The sequence below is a fragment of the Colobus angolensis genome, unplaced genomic scaffold (genome assembly GCF_000951035.1).
Source record: "Colobus angolensis palliatus isolate OR3802 unplaced genomic scaffold, Cang.pa_1.0 Scaffold376, whole genome shotgun sequence".
Taxonomy (NCBI): domain Eukaryota; kingdom Metazoa; phylum Chordata; class Mammalia; order Primates; family Cercopithecidae; genus Colobus; species Colobus angolensis.
Window position 1 is genome coordinate 578,041 of NW_012117110.1, and position 20,577 is coordinate 598,617.

Sequence of the window (20,577 nt, forward strand, 5' to 3'; positions counted from 1 at the left end):
AAACTGGAAAACTGAAGTATTATTTAGTATAATTACTTTTCATGTAAATAGTCAAATTATAGCAAATACATCAATATACCAGACAGAGATGGGCAGAATGAATTTTTTAAGAACATGACTCAACTATATGCTTTATATAAGAAATTCACTTCAGATATGATAATATAGGCAGGTTCAAAGTAAAGGATGAAAACACATATACTATGCTAATAATACATTTCATACTAAATTTTAAAAGAAGTGGCTACGTTCATATTAGATAAAGTAAACTTCAGAGTAAAGAAAAACATCAGAGACATAGAGGAAAGTTCCACCACCAAGAAGACATAGGAATTCTAAATGTGTATGCACCAAACAACAAAGTTTCAAAATATTTCCAGCAAAAACTGATACAACTGAAAGTAAAATTATACTCAATGAAACTATACTTGAGGATTTAATCACCTTTCTCTCAGAAATTGGTTGAATAACTAGATAGAAAATCAGCAAGATTATAGAAGAACTAAACAACGCCATCAACCAACAAAATCCAATTGACATCTAAAGAACATTCCACCCAACAATAGCAGAATACACATTTTTTTCAACAGTGCCCATGGGACATTCACCAAAATAGACCATATTATTGGACACAAAACAAACTTCAATGAATTTAAAAGGATTAAAATCAGACAGAGTCTATTCTTTGACAACAATGGAATAAAACTAGAAATCAGTAACAGAAAGGTACAGGAAAATTTGCAAACACTGGGAAACTAAATAACATGTTTCTTAATAATCCATGAGTCAAAGAGAAATTCTCAAAATGTCTTAGTCCATTTGGGATGCTTTACCAAAATATCACAAACTGGGTAGCTTATAAAAAACAGAAATGTATTTCTCACAGTTCTGGAGAGTGGGAGGTCCAAGATCAAGGTGCCAGCAAGTCCAGTATCTGCTGAGAGCCTACTCTCTGGTTCATAGATGGTGTCTTCGCATTGTGTTTTCACGTGGAAGAAGGGACAAGCAAGCTCCCTTTGGCCTATTTTATAAGGGCATTGATCTCATTCAGGAGGGCTTGCCCTCATGAGTTCATCACCTCCCAAAGGCCCCACTTCCTAATACCATAACCTTGGAGGGTAGGATGTTGTTGTTGTTGTTGTTGTTGTCGTTGTTGTTGTCAAAACAGAGTCTTGCTGTGTCGCCCAGACTGGAATGCAGTGGGGCGATCTCAGCTCACTGCAAGCTCCGCCTCCCAGGTTCACGCCATTCTCCTGCCTCAGGCTCCCAAGTAGCTGGGACTACAGGCGCCCGCCACCACGCCCGGGTAATTTTTTCTATTTTTAGTAGAGAGAGGGTTTCACCGTGTTAGCCAGGATGGTCTCGTTCTCCTGACCTCGTGATCCGCCTGCCTCGGCCTCCCAAAGTGCTAAGATTACAGGTGTGAGCCACCGCGCCCGGCCTGGAGGGTAGGATTTTAACATATGAATTTGGAGGTGGACGGACACAAACATTGAGCACATAGCACAAACGAAAGCTTAAAAATATTGTTTAATAAGAATGAAAATGAAAGTAAAACATATCAAATTTTGTGTTATGGCAAAATCAGTTACAGAGAAAGAACGTTATAGCACTAAATGCTTGCATTAGAAAAAAAGGAAAAGATCTCAAATCAATAATCTAATCCCATCCCCAATAAAATGGAAAACAGAAGGAAAAAAAGGGACCAGAAGGAAGAAAATAATAAAGAGCAAAAATCACTGAAATAGAAAATAGAAAAACAATAGAAGAAATATATAATACAAAAACCTAATTCTTTTTAAAGATCAACAAAACAATAAGCTGACAAAGAAAAAAGTAAGCAATACTACAAAGAATAAAAGAGAAAAAATGCAAACTTCAAATATCAGGAATGAAATAGATATCACTACAGATCCTGCAACCATTAAAAGGATAACAAGGAAATGCAACAAACAATTCTACATAGAAAAATTCAACAATTTGAAATAGACACATTCCTTGAAAAACAAAAGATACCAAAATTCACTCAATATAAAATAGATAGCCTGAATAATACTATAACTATTAAGGAAATTGAGTTCATAGTTTAAAATCTGTCAAAAATGAAATATCCAAGTTTCACTGGAGAACTATACCAAACATGTAGAGAACACCAATCTCTTCAGAAAACAGAAGAGAAAACACTCTCCAACTCATTTTGTGAAGATAGTACTAAAACCAGACAATGACAGGACAAAAAAAAAAAAAAGAAAGAAAATAGCATGTGAATATCTCTCATGAATTTAGATGCAAAAATTCCCAACAAAATATTAGTAAATAGAACTCAGCAATATATATAAAAAGAGTGATATGCCATGACCAAATGGAGTTTATTTCAGGGATGCAAGGCTGGTTCAATACCTGAAAATCAATGTAATACATCAAATCAACAGCTTTTAAAAAAAAAAGATAAATCACGTGATCATATAAACTAATGCAGAAAAGAAGATTTCACATAATTAAACACCTATTCATGATTTAAAAATTCTTCCATAGACCTTATCCATGGGAATGGATTAGGGAGAGAAACTTAAGCCATTAATGTAAGTTGGTCACACCATATAATATAAGTTGTGACCTTTACCTCACACTGTACGAACAAAGTAATTCAAAATGGATCATTAACTTAAATATAAAATGTAAAACTATAAAATATTTAGAAGAAAACATAGGAGAAAATCTTCAGGACTTAAGGTAGGCAAAGCATTCTTAGCTATGACACCAAAAACCATGATCTATAAGTGAAAATTTTTGATAAATAGAACTTCACCAAAATCTATAACTTTTCCTCTGCAAAAAAATAATAAAAATAAAAATGAAAACCTGTAAGAGGATAAAAGAATCAAGCTACATACTGGGAGAAAATATTTACAAACCACACATTCCATATTAAAGAAGCTAAAAGTCCTTGGTATACAACAATCTTACAAACAGAAAGCAGGGAAGAAGCCATTAATTCTAAATGCTGAATACAGATGAGGACTCCACTTGCACTTCTACTGCCTGCCAACCCTAGTCTCCTATTAGTTTCCCCTTAAGATAGCTTTCTTTCTTGACCTTATCAGGGATTGTTAGTCAATGGATTCATTAATTGCATCTCAGAATTATGTGCTAATCCTATGTTACAAAACAGAGCTCTGAGGTCAGTGAGTACTTCCACATGACAGCTTAAAAAAGATGCCTATGTCCTGCGTGCCATGTGTCGTTTGAAGGACAAGCTTCCCTTGGTTATTCCTAGAGTGGAAAAAAACTGTTAACATCTAGGACACTACCCCAGGGCTGGCCAATGAAGCATGTTGGGAGCCAAGGCTTATTCAATGCACTGTGTGTCCTGGGAAGGGCATCAGCATCAGAGAGGGTCAGCAGACAACATAGAAAAAAAACCAGCAATGACGCCAACAAAGACTGAGACACTACCTTGGCCTGTCACACTCTAGGGACTCACCAGTGCTCCACTGGGAAAAACTGAGGATAGCAATCAGTACATTATCTGTGTTGCTCTGTGTCGTACAAATACGTATGTGTGCCTGTCTATTCGTTTCATCAATTAACACCATAATAAACAGTGGCTAGTTTATTCCATGGTGTAGGTTGGTTTTCTCTCCCTCTCCCCAAAAGCTTTGTTATCTTTTAAAGTGTCTGGTTGCTAAGTGCACTGCTAAGGACTCACCAGACATCAGCAGTCATCAGCCAGGTGCATAGAAGGCACCACCTAGGTAAACAGCCCTCTCACAAACAGGGCCTGAACAGAGCCCACCAGAGCATGGCTGCCTGCCACTCCACACATTCCTTCTCTGCTCCATGCACCAAAATGCTTTCCTGGCTCTGACAATGGAAGCTGCTAATGCATCCCAGAAAGTGTTTACAGAGCGTGCAGCCTAAGTGCTCCGCCTCTGGAGCTGTGAACAATGATGCTTGCCACATGCTGAACCTCCCAGGGACGGGAAGGAGAGTTCCAAGGTCAGTTCAAAGTAACCAGTCTACCTCCAAGATGCAAGCCCACAAAGCCTGTCCTGAGAAGTAAGGCCATTGCTCATTACAACAAATGGGCAACTTTCCTCCAGAAGGGCAGGCATGTCCCTCACATTCAGGCTGGCTTCTTTCCACGATGATCTACAATCTGCACACCCAGCAAATGGGCAGCTATCCCTCAGCTTCACAGAGAATACCCAAACCAGGCAGGAAGAGCCTCTTCACAGGCCCTGCCTTCACCTTAGCAAAAGATGCCAATAGTGCTTTCTCCTTTCCAAACACACTTTGAGTTCTATCTTCCAGACCCCCTGGAGTACCAGCAAGCTTTGCTTATGATTTACACCCCTGCGTCATTGACACCTTATTTTTGCATTCTAACATATATGGGTCACTCTTTTCACAAACTATAGACTCACAGAGTATCCATTTTATAACATATCTTAAAATGTCCTCCTAAATGAGCCATACCAACCCTCATAATTCTCTACTCTCATTCCCAGGGTGGCCACTTCTGTTTGGATTTAAGGGTGACAGGGTTTAAAATGTCCAGGCTTCTATGCAGTTAACATTTTATTAGTGATCTCAAATGCAAGTGAGCATAGGTCGGCAAGACACTCTCCAAGGGTACTAATGGTACAACTCAATAATAAAGAGAAATGCTTGTTGCACAAAGGTGTTAAATATCCCTTTATTGATAATATTGTAAAAACTAAAAAGCCACTCAGAGGCAAAATCAGCAAATGGAAAAGCAGAATTTAATCTTACCCAACAGCTAGGCCCATTATTCCTCCTAAGGAGAGAAGTATCTTTGCATACAAAAACAGCTAGGCAAGCATTTGTTGACAGAACTCCTGAGGACACAGATCAATAGGAGACAAGAAAACAAAAGAGTTAGATTGCTCCCCACTAGAGCTAAATGGGAATTAGTGTGGGAGTGGAAAAGCAGAGGGAGGTAACTAGTAAAGAAGAGTCAGGGACATCAGAACAATATTCTTCAATGCAGAGAATATAATTTATTGTCAAATAGCTGTGAAAATTCACAAAATGTCCAACTATCAAATATCTTTGGGACACACATAAAATTGAGCACCTTACTACATTTCAAAAAATGAAACGAAATAAAACCCACATTCTCTGAAGAGAGAATAAATCAGAATGTCATTGCAAAATAACTTGAAAATTTTTTGAAAAAGTATAAAATATTTGCCTTTGCTGTCCAGAAGGCTTCCAGGAAAATACAAATTATATTTTTGTATTTTATATTGATCAAAACGGATTAAAGAATCTGGAGAAATCCCGAACACTCCAACAATTGTATAAAAAGTAAAGAGGATGTCAAAGTAGTACTGCCCCCAAAAAGTTCTGTGTCCTCTTTATTTTATTGGCAAGTTCTTTCCAACCTTCAAGGAACAGGTTATTTCTGTGCAATTTAAACAGACCCAGAAAAGGAAAAATTATGAAAAGTGCCCAATGCATTTTATGAGGTTAGTAAAAATCTTGATATAAAAACCTGAAAAATATAGTACAAACCAACATCTCTTATGAATACAGATGTAGTAATTTTCAATAAAATATTTGCAAACCAAATCCAGCTGAATATTAAAAAAACAATATACCATGGCCAAGTACAGTTAATGCCAGGAACACAAGGATGATTCAATATTCAGAAACCTATTAATATAATTCCTCAAGTTACTAGGTCAAAGGAGTGAAAGAATATGAACATTTAGATAGCTCTGAAGAATGCTGATAACTAAGCATGCTGTAAATTACAGTTTTATCTGCACACCATTGGCAATAGTTGGTGTAGCCCAGAAGACACCATCCCAGGAGAGCAAAGTTAAAATAGACATCAGTTGACCAGAATCAGGCAGTTGTGCTGAGTGTCAGTTACCAGACACCAACCTCAATACACACACAGGTAGACAGAGAATGGGGTCTATCAACCAGAGCAGTATTTTTTCACACTGTGAATACATTCCATTAGTGGGTTATAAAATGAATTGATTAGGTCTTAGCCATTTTTTCACAGAATCAGTTGGAACAGAATGAAATGAAATAGAATGCAAAGGAAAAACAAATAGGATAAGTATTGTTTCCCGAAACTTTTGTTTATAAGTAATATGAAAAACATACGTGTGTGCGTGTGTGTATGTGTCTGTGTGTGTGGTCATAATATAAAATGCATTTCTTCCCATGAGTCACAGTCAAAAAATTTAAATAATACCACTGACCTAGGGGATTAAGAGGAATTATTTTCTGGATTTCTACTGCTATAGACTTCAGTCTAGAGTTAGAGTTAGGATTATGAGTGAGATAGTAAATAAAGAATCAAAGCCTCTTCCTGTAAATTATGAACATCTTTCTTTTTCTTTTTTTTTTTCTTTTTTTTTTTTGGAGACAGAATATCGCACTGTCACCCAGGCTGGAGTGCAGTGGTGTGACCTCAGCTCTCTGCAACCTCCACCTCCCAGGTTCAAATAATTCTCCTGTCTCAGCCTCCCGAGTAACTGGGACTACAGGCGTGTGCCACCAAGCTTGGCTAATTTTTGTATTTTTAGTAGAGACGGGATTTCACCATGTTGGCCAGGCTGGTCTCAAACTCTTAACCTCAGGTGATCTGCCTGCCTTGGCCTCCCAAAGTGCTGGGATTACAAGCGTGAGCCACCATGCTGAGCCCCTATGTTATATAAACATCTATTTCATGAAGTAAGGCTGTGGCAGATCATGGAGACCTGATTTGTGTCAACTCCTCCCAAAGTCATAATTTCATTTATGAGGGTTGTGAGAGTATAGTGATTAAAGCACGCTCTCTGGAACTAGGCTGCCTTAAAGAAAAGCCTGCCACAACAGTAGATTAGATTATTTTTCAAAAATACTCACTCCTGGCCAGGTGCAGTGGCTCACGCCTGTAGTATCAGCACTTTGGGAGGCCAAGGCGGGCGGATCACAAGGCGAGGAGTTCAAGACCAGCCTGGCCAATATGGTGAAACCCTGTCTCTACTAAAAATACAAAAATCAGCTGCATGTGGTAGCGCACACCTGTAATCCCAGCTACTGGAGTGGCTAAAGCAGGAGAATCGCTTGAACCCAGGAGGCGGAGGTGCAGTGAGCCAAGATCATGCCACTGCACTCCAGCCTGGGCGACAGAGTGCGATTCCATCAAAAAAAAAAAAAAAAAACACTCATTCCTCCAACACACACAGATATAGAAAATCTCCATGGGAGGAGCACACTCTCCTACCCTAATAACTTCAGACAAGGCTGTATAATTTGCTCTGCCCTCTGGCCTCGTAGTAGGTAAGGATGCTTCCCTATTCCCTGACTATGGCTTCAGCTGTGTGAGTTGCTTTGGTCAGTGGGATGTTAGCAGAAATAACATAAGCAGAAGCTTAAAAGACTCATGTGCATTTGGGTTTTCTGTATCTCTATCATTACCAAGAAAGAAAATATGTTCTGGTTAGTCTCTTGGTCCAAGGAGGATGGGAAACACACAGAGCAGAGCCCCATTAAGAAGAGAATACCCATCAGAACAGAATGTTCACAGGAGATCAATGCACACAAATTTTTAAAAATAGCAAGAAATAGAACCAAAATGTAGTCAAAGAACATGTATTACTAAATAAATTACTCAAAAAAAGTCAAAAACACATTATGAACAACTCGGTCTCTCTTCTTAAAAGCTCAGGTAGAAATATGAGTTTAAAGGAAACATTTCAAGACAACAGAAAAAGTGAGCTTAGGAAAAGAATGACAAAAATAAAAATGAAAACATTACATATTTGATGATCCCATTTTTTAAAGTTCCTGAAACACAAACATACACACACACACAGATTTAAAAAAAATTTTGTATAAAAATTGTTTATATCATGTCCTGATATGACACTTCAGAATAAGGAAGAAATCATGTAGGTATAGTGTCAGACAAAATGAGAAAAAAACAGAGAAAATATCAAATTGACCACGGACTTCTCTTCAGTAATACTCAATGCCAAAAAAACAGAATCAATATTTACAAAGACCTGAAGAAAAAGAGTGAGAAAAGTTTTCTTTGGATTGCTGAATATTTTCTGTTCTCTTTTTCAAAAATATTAACTATGCATATGTTGGGTCTCCTTTGTCATCATTTTTCTATCACCATTTGTATATTTTTGTTTTTTATATTTCATCTTGTTGGGTGCATGTTTTGTCTAGCATGTTCCCAATTGCTTATTCCATGGCTCTTATTTTTGTTGTTTCTAGGGGCGTCAGCTGTTTGCTGAAGAACAGCATAAAGAGGACATGGTGTATGAGACAGAGAATGAATAGAGTAGTCCCTAACTTCCATTATGCTTTGGTGTTTGGTTAATCCTATCACTAAATATGTTATTTTCTTTTCTTTGGAGTCCCATCTTCTCTTCATTTTCAGCATTCAAAAGTCATCAGGGATCTCAAGAGAGCCCCTAACCTATACGCTCTTTGTTATGGAAAGGGTTGCTCTTCCACCCCACTGACCTCTTCATCCCATTTCACCTCCACCAATCTCCCTCTGTAGGAGGCTGTGTTGTACACATGGACAATAAAATTTTTGGTCAATAAGGGTTCCCTGTCAATTCTATGTACCTTGTCATTTTTGGTGTCAAACTTGGCCTTTTTGGGGACAATACCTGCTTCTTTCAAGTCCCACTCAGGGCCACCAATTTCACTGTTCTTACAAAAGTTTATTACATAGGACATCCTTACAGAAATCTCTGTCCTGCTCAGAATCCAAGGAAACACATGCCAATCTTCAGGATCTTCTTTCCCCCACATCCAGACTTCACAGTACTCAAAAAAAAACCTTCATAATTTGTGTTTGGAAGCTGGCACCATTTCCTTGCTTCATTAGAGATAAACTGTTCTTTTTGTTGCTGTTTGTTTTTCAAAGTTTTGAGAGAAGGAAATTTTCTTACTCCTCCATTATGCCATATGCCATTTAAAACAACAGAACTTTTTGTTCTTGGAATGTGACCAAAAATTTAAAGACCTGGACTAGTCAAAACTATAACAATGAGGCCGGGCGCGGTGGCTCAAGCCTGTAATCCCAGCACTTTGGGAGGCCGAGATGGGCGGATCACGAGGTCAGGAGATCGAGACCATCCTGGCTAACACGGTGAAACCCCGTCTCTACTAAAAATACAAAAAAACTAGCCGGGCGAGGTGGCAGGCGCCTGTAGTCCCAGCTACTCCGGAGGCGGAGGCAGGAGAATGGCGTAAACCCGGAAGGCGGAGCTTGCAATGAGCTGAGATCCGACCACTGCACTCCAGCCCGGGCGACAGAGCAAGACTCCGTCTCAAAAAAAAAAAAAAACTATAACAATGAAGGGAGGTCTTGCCTTAGTGGATACCAACACATTACAAAGGTACAATAACTTTAAAAGTATGAATCAGCATAGGAAAAGACTGAAAGATTAACTGACTAAATATATTCTAAAATAAAGATTTAAATATTTAAAACGAAATATAAGACTAGGTGATAATACAGATATCCATATATTTTCTCCCAACATGCAGTTACTTCTAAGCATGACCAAAGTCGAGAGTTAAAAAATTAAGAGACTCCTAGAGTAGACTACTTAAAAATTTTTAATGGCAGCATATCCAAAACATAAACAAAAATAAAATGTAAATGACAAAATGGGAAAATTATTTGCAACATAAGATAAAAAATTAATACTCTTTATATATAAGGAGTACTTACAAATTAATAAGATTCTCATGGAGAAATAGGCATACATATGAAGATGAAAATTTATTTTTCTATTTCTTTTTTTTTTTTTTGAGACAGAGTCTTGCTCTGCCACCCAGGCTGGAGTGCAATAGCACAATCAGAGCTCACTGCAGCCTCAACCTCCCAAATTCAAGTGATCCTCTGGCTTCAGCCTTTCAAGTAGCTGGCACCACAAGCACACACACCAACACGCCCACATAATTTATCTTTATCTGTTGTAGGGATGGGAATCTCCCTATACTGTGCAGACTGGCCTTGAAGTCCTGGGGTCAAGCAATCCTTCCACCTCAGCCTCCTAAAGTGCTGGGACTACAGGTGTGGCCATTGTGCCCAGTCCTGCTATTCCATTTCTAATGCCTTAAGGAGACAATATACAAAAAAGCAGTAATACAAATGGCCCCCAAGTATTTTTAATAACCTCTTACTAATAAAATTTCGTTAGTCTTATAGTGCCAACTGTTGCAAGGTAAGCATAGACATTAATGGAATTTTCTAAAAGACAATTTGTAGTATATATTAAAGGTCTTAAAATTTCACAAACTTCTTGACCCAAAAATTATATGTCTTAACAAACACTTATTTGAATACATTTCAATGCTCAGTGTGAAGAACTGATTAATAAAGCATGACGCATCCAAATGATGTAACAGCAAGAATACATTTAATATTACTATAGGAAAATATTTCATGATATGTAAAAAATATTCCTCATAATGTTAAATTTTTTAAATAGTTATCAAAGTAGAGTATAGCCACTGTTTAAAAGATACATATTTGTTAATATTCTAAGAAGAATATCGGAAATCTATGCAACAAAATCCTAACAATTCGTAGAATTAAAGGTGATGCTTATTTTCATCATTGTCCCTTCCTGTGTTTTCTATATTTTTATAATGAATGTGTGCTGTTTTTAAATTAAAAAATCACAAAGGTAATTTCAAAAGAGAGTAAAGAGAATTTAGAGCCCCTTAAAACTGTAAATATTCTTTTATTAGTAAAATAGTTACTCTTTGTTTTTAAATTATTTTCAAAATAAAATGTCGTTTTATTTGTAAATGAAGGCTTGGAGAATAAAAGTATTTCTGAGTATTTGACCACAATAATTTATAGCATACGTTGGCCAGAGCTGTTCAGTGCTGACAAATTCCAGAAAGTAATTGCATGAAATACTTGGAGAGGAAACTGCTTTATGCTTCCATGCTATTTATGGAAATTAGCATCTTTATAAAAATAAACTGAAAGCAATCACAATCATAAACCTTGAAATGTGGTTTCCATAAGATGTTAGCTTTGGTGCTTTAAGATCCATTAGGAATGCAATGGAGGAACACTGCCTACATTTTTTCTGTTATGAAACAATTACATGTAATTGGTTTTTTCCTCTTCTATCTTCAATCTCTCCTTTTCTCCTGGCTGCTTTCTTTTTAGGGTATGAATATACTGAATATACTCTGCTAAGGAAAACCTCTCTAATGACCCTGTTTCTCTCTCAAAGAGTAGTATATACTTCCTTTATTCAGTGCCTCACCTTCCCCCAAGGGTGAGACTCCATGTAGTCCCCCAAACTACTCCTTCAAATGTAACCAATTATTTCCCAAGATCAGGGTGAATTTCCACCTTCATGTGTCCCTAACACTTGTTTGGAACCTGAAGAAATTTTGATTCCTCCCTCTCTCTCTCAATCCCACTTACCAAGTTCCGAGTTCCACTTCTTCAGGTTGTAACATCATCCCCACGTTCATATCCTCTTGTCTACAACTAACTCTCCACCCAGTTTGCTCTTGAAAACTGGGTTTAAGGTCTCATCATTGCCTGCCTGGAAGAGGGCTCCCAATTATGTTTTGCAGAAGTGTGTCCCCAGTGCTCCAATGGTGTCACAATGGTGCCTCCACCACTTCCTGATCAGCAACCACAGAACTCCATGTTATTGACTGAGTAAAGTCCTTTACATGTTCTTCAAGGTCGTCCCCAGGGTAGCCACAAACTGCCTGAGCTTAAGCGACCCTCCCACCTCACCTTCCCAAGTAGCTGGGACTACAAGCACAGCTATCATACCCAGCTAATTTTTTAAATTTTTGGTAGGGATGAGGTCTTGTTATGTTTTCCAACCTGATCTCAAGCTTCTGGCCTCAACTAATCCTCCTGCCTTGGTCTCCCAAGGTGCTCAGATCACAGGCATGAGCCACTGTGCCCAGACACAGACTATCTTTGTTCATCCTTATCTCATACTCCATGCAGCCATGTCTGTACTCTTCAAACACACAGCATCAATGGAAACTTAAAGGAGGAAACATTTAAAAGACATTTCTGAGATGGGACAAATGGGAGTTAGTGGCTGAATGGCCACTACAGGGCAGGTACAATAAACAAGAAGGCATCTACAGTGATGCCAGGATCTGGCGCAAATGGCTGGGTGATGGAGAATCTAGGCACAGCAAGAGAGCGCAGTGAGAGGTAAGGAGTTTGGTTTGAGAAGCATTTGTGCTTGACACCACCAAGGAACATTCTGGTGCATGGTAGCTCATGGATATATTGGTCTGCAGCTCATTGAAGAGGCAAACGGAAGCCTCTCTGAGGTGCTCAGCCTCTTCCATTTTGAAGGGACCCTTGAGTTTAAAAACAAAGAGAGAAAGAAAGAAAGAAGAAAAGCCAAAACAGAGTTATCAACATTGTGTTTATTTTTAATGTTTACATTTAACACTTAATGTAAAATAATGGATAACTTTTTATCTTTTCGGTATATATAATGCTATTTGAAGAAAACCTCAAAAGTTTACATTTGAGAGACTGTATCATCATGAGACCTGGGTCTCCATGTGATAACCCCCAGGCAGGAGCCTCTGGAGAGATGGAGGCTGCCTGGAGAACATGTGGAGGGAGAGAGGGGAGGGCAAAGGCAGAGCTATGGAATCGAAAAGCATTTTTAAAAGCTAGAGAGGAGCCAAAGAAAGAGAGTAAGATGGAAAGGTCAGAGGTAGAAGGCGAAAAAGGAGTGCAGGGATCGCAGGCAACACACAAGGAGAGGGCTCCCATTCATTCTCCTACAGGATTCTCACTGGATCTAGCCAATGACTCTGTCTTGCAGATTTTCAGGCTTTGGGGCAACGTTGTAATGAAATTCAGTCTGCATCCAGGATGACCCAAGATCTTCCTGCTCAGACTCCATCACCAGTGTCAACACAGACTGGAGGATTGATCCAAAATCACTTGGGGGACAAGGTCACAGGAAGTACATTTATGACATTAAACCTGGAGTGCTGGAAAAGCTCTATGCAGAACTGAAACAGGGAGAAAGGAAGAAGGCCACAATGTGTATCAAGTGTGTAGCAAAGCACAGTACAATAAGAAAGGATTATTCTAAAGAAATACTCAAACAAGTGAGCAAAGATGTGAGCATAAGATGTTCATTTCAGGTGTCTGATGGTAAACACGAGTGAACAAACCATCCAGGAAGCAACCCAAATGTTCAATAAAGAAATAATGGGTTTAAATAACACATAATGCCACTTATGCTATTATGGCATATCCATAAGTAAACTGGAACACAGCCATTAGAAATGAAAATGAAGAAAACGAGAAACACTCATAGACACTGGGGGCGGCTGCAAGAAGAGAATGTCCATCCACTCCGCAGATGGACATCTGCTTAGACTGTGGGCCTGCTGATCTCTCCCTAGGCCTATCAGAGCAAGGAAAGGAGAACTGAAGGGAGTTGGCAGGACAGAGAGAGGAGGCAGCATTGAAGCATTCCATCTTCCCACTGTCTGGCACAGTAAGATGCAATATTTCCTATGGGTCAGCTAGACTACACCAAAGGGAGCTGGGTTTGAGCTCTCCAGCCAACACTTCATCCAATAAGGCTGCCTGCTAGGTGAGAAGACCCCGGCAGCAAGTGGCAAGCTGAAGCTGGACTGTCTGCTGCAGGAAGTGTCCTGTGGAGCCCTCCAAAGAACTCACATCTACTACCCAGAGGGTTGAGAAAGAGCTGGAGTGGCAGTGACAACTACCAGAGAGAGGAATTCAGTTAAGTAAAGAGCTGATTGCCCTTGTTCTCTTCCCCTCTCCTTGTTTCCTACCCTTGGAAAGCTGGATCCAGAAGAAATAAAAGGAAGAAGCATCTCAGAACCAGTCCCCACCACACCCTTACCATTCTATGGTAGGGGGAAAAAAGCCCTGTGCAACTTCGGGTTCCTGAAGCCCTGTGTCAAGCCCAGACTACAGGAAAGGAAAGGGAGACGAGATTTAAATCAAGTTGAGAATCAAAACTTTAAATGAACTGAACTTTTAATAATCAAAATTGAATCTTCCTAAGATTCCATTAAGGGATGGGAAAAGGCGATTTCACAAGGCATGACTGGACCAGTGACTGGCTCCATATTTATACCTTACTGAAATGAGACTTCTCAATAAATCTGTATCTTTCAGAGGCCCCAACTCTCCCAGATCACCCAACATGGAGCAACACTCAGACACAAGGTTATGACTTCTCGAGGGGCCAAACCCAGCCAAATCTAGGCTGATCTAAAAGGAATTATGTGCCATGTCAGAGTCAGGGCTACCTTGAGTTGATTTACCCACAGAGGAAGTTCCCTGAACCCTGACCCAGGACTGTCTTCCTTAGGATTCCATCCTCACTGCCCATGATTGACATGATCAAGGGTGATAACAATAGCAGGGTCAACTGGGGGAACTTGGATGGTGAAATTGCTATGGAGTGTGAGATTGTTGTAGAAGGTGAATAAGAGGCCTGGGCTAAGCCACCAACACTCAAATGGCACTTTTTTTGTCCTCATGTCAATTCTGTGACTTTGTCAGCCTCTCTCAGCACCTATGATTGCACCTGGGTTACTGGAGGTGGAGAAGGGATGCCTGTGTTGGCGGCAGCAAGCAGGGCAAGATTCAAAGGCCACCCTTGGCATCCTGTATTAGTTTCCTCTTGATGCTGTAACAAATTACCACAATTTTAGGTCTTAAAACAACACAAGTTTATTCTTTTACAGTTCTAAAGGTCAGAAATCTGAAATGCGTTTTTACAGGACTAAAATCAAGGTGTCACTATAGCCAGCTACATCTGAAGACTTGAGCAGAAAATCCATTCCTTATCTCTTCCAACTTCTAGAGGTTGCTGGCATGCATTAGCTCCTGGCGACATTCTCCCAGCCTCTGGCTTCCATGGTAGAATCTTCTACTTCCTCTGCCTCTTACCCTCCTGTGGCTCTCTTATAAGGACTGTTGTGATTGCACAATACAGGATAGTCTCCCCAATTCAATATTCTTAATCACATCTGCCAAGTCCTTTTTGCCATGTAAGGGAACATTTATGAGTTCCAGGGATTAGGATATGGACATATCTGGGGGGCATTAGGCAACCTGCCACACATCCCAAGGACATCCACACTCTCAGCCTGGCAGCTCCACCAAGTATTATGATGAAGGCAACAGGAGTTCAAAGGGCATCTACCCGAAGCCACCTGGCCTTCCATTCCCACCCTACCTCAAAGCCCTCTGCAAGATCAGCCTTCTACACTAGCCTCCAGCCTCAGGATCAGGAAAAAAAAAACAGTTAAATAATTCTGTCTTATACTTATGCACCAACAAGACCCAGGGGACAGGATAGGAGCCAACTCAGATATTGCTTATTTTACAAGTTGCGTTTTGAAATTTTGAAAATCTTCCCTCCAGAGGAGGTCACCACAGACTTATAAGACCTTCCAGGACTTCATCCAAATGTCTCCTGTCTTTCAAAACTGTGACCTCGAGGGATCTGTTCCAGTAGATATCTATGAACTTGGCAGTGGAGACGGTCAAAGATCGAGTCATTCTTCTGAAAAGGCTATTCCATCCAGAGTCACAGGAAATGGGAGAGGACAGAATTTGCCAGAGAATCTAAACAGTACAGCAGCTCCCCAGGGGAAAACATGGTGGAGGGCCATTCAGATACACATGAAGCCATCTTGACATGGTTGTTTAAAGAGATAATCGCAAGCCACATGACCAATGTTAAAACAGTTTCTAAAGGCACTTGGCCAGAGAGCTAGGAAGCCGTCCTATGACAATTAAATTAGTGAACAGGTAAGGCTGTTTATTCTTCTCCTGGGCAAGAGAAAAAAAAAAAGGAGGGGGCAAGTTGTAATTCAGGGCACAGTCAACATAGGACTCATCTTCAAGGTGTTCAGGATAAAGTTTGGAAAGCTCTCAAATACTCCAGGCTGGATAAAGTTTGAAAAGCTTTCAAATACTCCAAGCTGGAAGAGAGAATAGGAACAGCAGCTGCTGTCTTCTCTGGGAAAATCAGGTCTGTAAGGAGAAGCCTGGAGGAACAGGAAGCTTCCAGGGCCTGTGAGACAGGAAAAAGGGAGGCCGCTCCAGCTGTCTGGATGAGGGGAACAGTGAGCTCCTCCAGGAATGGTCAAGAACGAATTACAAAAACAAGGAACTGCCAGCCTCATACCTTGCTCTACAATCTATCACACTTATTTGTGGACAGTGAATATAAGAGTTTACATTTTCGCTGATTCAATAAAGAAAATATATGTGTGGCCGGGCGCAGTGGCTCACATCTGTAATCCCAGCACTTTGGGAGGCTGAGGTGGGCGGATCACTTGAGGTCAGGAGTTCGAGACCAGCCTGACCAACATGGCAAAACCTCATCTCTATTAATAATACAAAAATTAGCTGGATGTGGTAGTGGGCGCCTGTAGTCCCAGCTACTCAGAGGCTGAGGCACGAGAATTGCTTGAACCCAGGAGGCAGAGGTTGCAGTGAGCCGAGATTATGCTACTGCATTCTAGCCTGATCAACAGCGTGAAACCATGTCTCAAAAAAATAAAAGAAAAAAAAAAGAAAAGAAGCTCTATTTGTTATTAATTAGTTGGCACATCCTTTGCTCCTCACAGCTCAGCCTCACGCATCTAGTAGTTTTCTAACAACCACCTGGTGGCAGCACATGCGAGGCAAGTGTAGATGCTAGGGAACCCCTTATGCCCCACCCAAACACCAAAACCACAAGATACTTCAGAGGGGCGGCTTTAAGTCAAACTCAGGCTGACTCTACGAAAAAAACAGAGCGTCCAACCCATGGACAGGGACCCAGGGCTGGCCTACCACCCTTCATTAGAACCTTCTCTCAGGGCCTGTGGTGAGACAGACCTGGCCACGCCCACCCACACTCCCGGAAGATCAGGCCCTCCACAGCAGATACCTCTTGAGTGCCCCCTACAGGCTCTACACCAGAAAATACAGGCACTGCGCTTGCTTCAAGTTTCTAATGCTGACAAGCAGCAGCAACAGTAGAATGCTGACATTTATTGTACACTTACTACGTGCCAGACACTGTTTGGTTTGATTTTTCAGTTTTTTCCACTTCACAATGGATTAACTCTTCCAAACAATTCTGAGGTCTATACTAATATTACACTAGTTCATTATACCGCTTCATTACTGTTGCGTGACAACAGTAATGAAGCGGTAGAGCTGGGATCCGAACAGTGGATGGCATGAATGATGAAGACCGCTGGTCTGAAATCTCCTTTTATGACCTTCTATGCACACTGCCTTGATACATGGAAACAGCACTGCCACAGGCACACAGATATGGAAAAATCCAAAAGAGGTCAGTGAGTGATTCAAGCTGGGCAAACACTGCCCTTGGCCAAAGGTCAACAGACTGCCTCAAAGCATATTTAAATTTTATAAGGTGAAAGAAGGCAAAATGAAACACTGTGCCTTGAAGCCTCAGCCCCATTTGACCAGGAACAAATCTCTGAAGCTCTCAAAGCCTGTTTCAGATCTGCTGATGAGACAAACGTAAGTCTCCACCCTTTTACCTCAACAGTCATCTCACTGGCCAGGGAACCCTAATATCATCCTGAAAAGACTTAATTTTTGTTCTAACAAAAGATCTCTATTAATATGATTATAGGATAGCATTGATAAAATGGGATAATGGGGAGAAGATGTACTTTGCTGACCAGTTCTTTGTGCATCACAGAATTCACAGGGCATTGGAGTCAAAAGAGGCCTTAGAGGCACTAAGAAAGTGAAACAAGAGGCAGAGAAGTTTGATTAATTTATCCCAGGGTATGTATCTTCATTTATGGATGCATGTTTATTTAACAGACATTTAAGCCCTTAAGTGACAAGTCCCTTCCTAGACCCTGAGGATACACAGGCCACCAAGCCATGTATTTGAGAAGTTATGTCTGCAGGGAGGGATTGCCTTGTTCTAATTCATAAGACACTGTATGGAGCTAGCAGCAGCCCTTGGGACACAATACTAAGATGTGCCCTGCCTTTAGATCTGGGGCTGCAAACTGCTTGGCTGAATCCAGGGTGCAAACACATTTATCCGCCTTTCAATGCTTTAAAAACTGGGAAATTTTGTGAGAAATCTAGGTGATCCAGCTAGCTTGAAAAATAAGATCTGGCAATCCTGGGCTTGTGTCTCCACTTAGCAATGATCAGATGGAACTGAGTAGAGGCTGCTCTTAATAGATGGAGCATGTGTTCTGCATTTTGCCACTGTCGCCATTACTCCCTATGTCTCTTAGGCAATGCTAGCCTCACTCCTTTGTTTGAGTCTGTCCTATAGGCAAATAAGGATGAAATTCATGAGCCAGGTCCTCTCAAGTTGGTTGGAAAAGACAGCAGAAGTCTAAAGAGAGGACTGTGGGATAAAACAGTGGGATATGTGATGATAGATGTAAACTCAGAATATTTAGCAGCTTAGCTAGGGCCAGAACCTGGCTCTGCCCATTAATTGTTTCCTGGTCTCCAGCAATCCAGCCTCTACTGGGCACATGCGGACAGCCATTCTAGTCTGAAATGACAGGGTCCATCACAGCCCCAGGTCATCACTGGTGTACTGTATCCACAGTGCTATTAAGGCCCTACTCAGGATTCAGAGAGGACCCAAGGGATCTAGATAATCCTTACAGCTAAGCCAACCAGAAATACCATTGGCTGGAGACAGGAAAGAAAGTTTAGTTCTCTGGTGTAGGATTAACACTAATCATGCCACATCTCAGGTGGTCTACAATAATGCTTCTGAGTAAACAGAGGGATGTCCACCATTCCCCTTCCCCTCCCTATGACCTTACCTCCTGCAGGGTAGAGTGCATGAAGACCATCCCTACCAGCAGCCACCAGGGGCTCGTCCAGGAAGCCATGGGGTCTGGTCTCCTCTGGGTCTCAGCTGTAGCCTACAAAAGAGGAAAGAGTTCATTACCAACCAGCTCTGGCCCCCATGGCAGTAAGTATGACTTAAGAGACCCATTAGATGGAAGGACTCTGAAGCCCAGATACTGTTTTGGAAAGGTTTGTGTTGGCCCAGGTTGGGGCTGCCTACTGCAGGGTGCAGGATAACTGGGCTCCCTTTAGAAGGTCCACATCAAAGTCAGGCGAGGGCTGTACCTGTCTCCAGTGGGCAACTCATACCTCCAGCTCTTCAGAAGCTGAGATATCCCTGCCCCAGCCACCTCCCAGCCCATCTGTCAGCAGCAGGGTGTGGCTTTTGGCATTTGACTCAGGAAGCCAGTACAGTGCCAAGGTTTAGGCCAGCTTCTGCTGCTTGCGGCAAAAATGAGACTAAGACAACAAAGCCGCCCAGAGAGGGAAAGGACCTGCCTAAGGTCACACAGCAAGATAGTGACATTTTAGGACTGAAACGCAGACTCCGATAGTTCAAGGCTTTCCTCGCTAGATGACACGTGCGCCCTCAAGGTCCCGCACCCACAACCACAGAGACCCACAACCACAGAGACGCCTGAGAGCTAAGTTCAGGGAGATTTGGAGGACATAGCCCCCAAGCCAGCCTAACACAATCTCCTACAAGTAAGTGAGGGCGAGCCAGCAGAGGTCAGCTGAAACGAGGAGGGAAGCGGGGACTCTTTCCCTTACTTTTCCTGTCAGTTTACAGGGAAATCAGTATGAGTCGAGACTGGAAAAGCCGAGGTCACACTCGACTCGCTTCGCCTCGGGGGCGCCTTGGCGGAGCTGGTGTCCGGGGGCGGGTCGGTGGCTTCTCTCCATCTGGAGAAAGCATTAAGGGCCTGGCCTAATGCGATCCGCAAATGTGCTGCTGTTTCCGACCTGAGGCGGCGACTCCCGGCTGGAGGGAGGCGGCCAGCGCGGGGCCCTGGGACTTTGCGCCCCCCTCGCCCGCTCGCACCAGCCTTCCTAGTGCACACTCCTTCGACTACCCGCTGCCTCAAAGTCGCTCCTCCAGCGCCTCAGCCGCGTCCCGGTCACCCCCACGCCCACTTTCCACGATCGCGCATCGCCTGAACCCTTGGCGTTCTGGGCGCTCGCTCCCCAGTTGCCAGTCGGCCGGACCTTCGGACGCGCGAGGTTTCTGCTTACTAACTCCCAATCCTGAAAAACTCCAACCCTGTGGGGCTCCCCCATAATCAAGAACGCCCCTCAGCCCGCGAAGTGCCCCCGAAAGACTCTCCCTGAACCTTCTGGGACGCCACAGAGCGCGCCCGACCCGAGGTGCCCAGCCGTGAGGAGCATGCCAGTCCTGAGGCCCCCTGGGGACCGCGTGGCACGCCCCGACTTTGCTTGGGGTCCCCCAACTTGCTTAGAGAGGCCACTGCTCCAAGTCTTACTCCCCCTGGGGAGTGCCTTCCCCCGATCGCTGCGGGGCCGCCCTGCGCCGAGCTCGGTGCACCCACCTTGCGCCGCAGAAGTATCTGGGACGTGCAGCCCCGGGGCCGCTGGGGCTCGGCGCGCGCGGGTGAGAGGCTGGCAGATGCCGCCAGTCAACACCTCGTGCGGAATCCGGGACCCGGACCTTCCCCGACGCCGGCCTCCAG

General features: G+C 42.2%; 1 protein-coding gene across 2 annotated transcripts in view; it reads right to left on the reverse strand.

The window, feature by feature from the left end:
* Positions 1-20,577, reverse strand: part of ADAMTSL3 (ADAMTS-like 3) — a 418,202-nt gene extending 397,625 nt beyond the window's left edge. For both annotated transcript variants that reach the window (XM_011953860.1, XM_011953859.1), the window contains exons 1-2: positions 20,437-20,577; positions 18,862-18,963 (exon numbers count right to left, since the gene is read on the reverse strand). In XM_011953860.1, the coding sequence (XP_011809250.1) occupies positions 18,862-18,930 (69 nt within the window). In that variant the 5' untranslated portion in view covers positions 18,931-18,963; positions 20,437-20,577. The remainder of the gene's footprint in view (positions 1-18,861; positions 18,964-20,436) is intronic.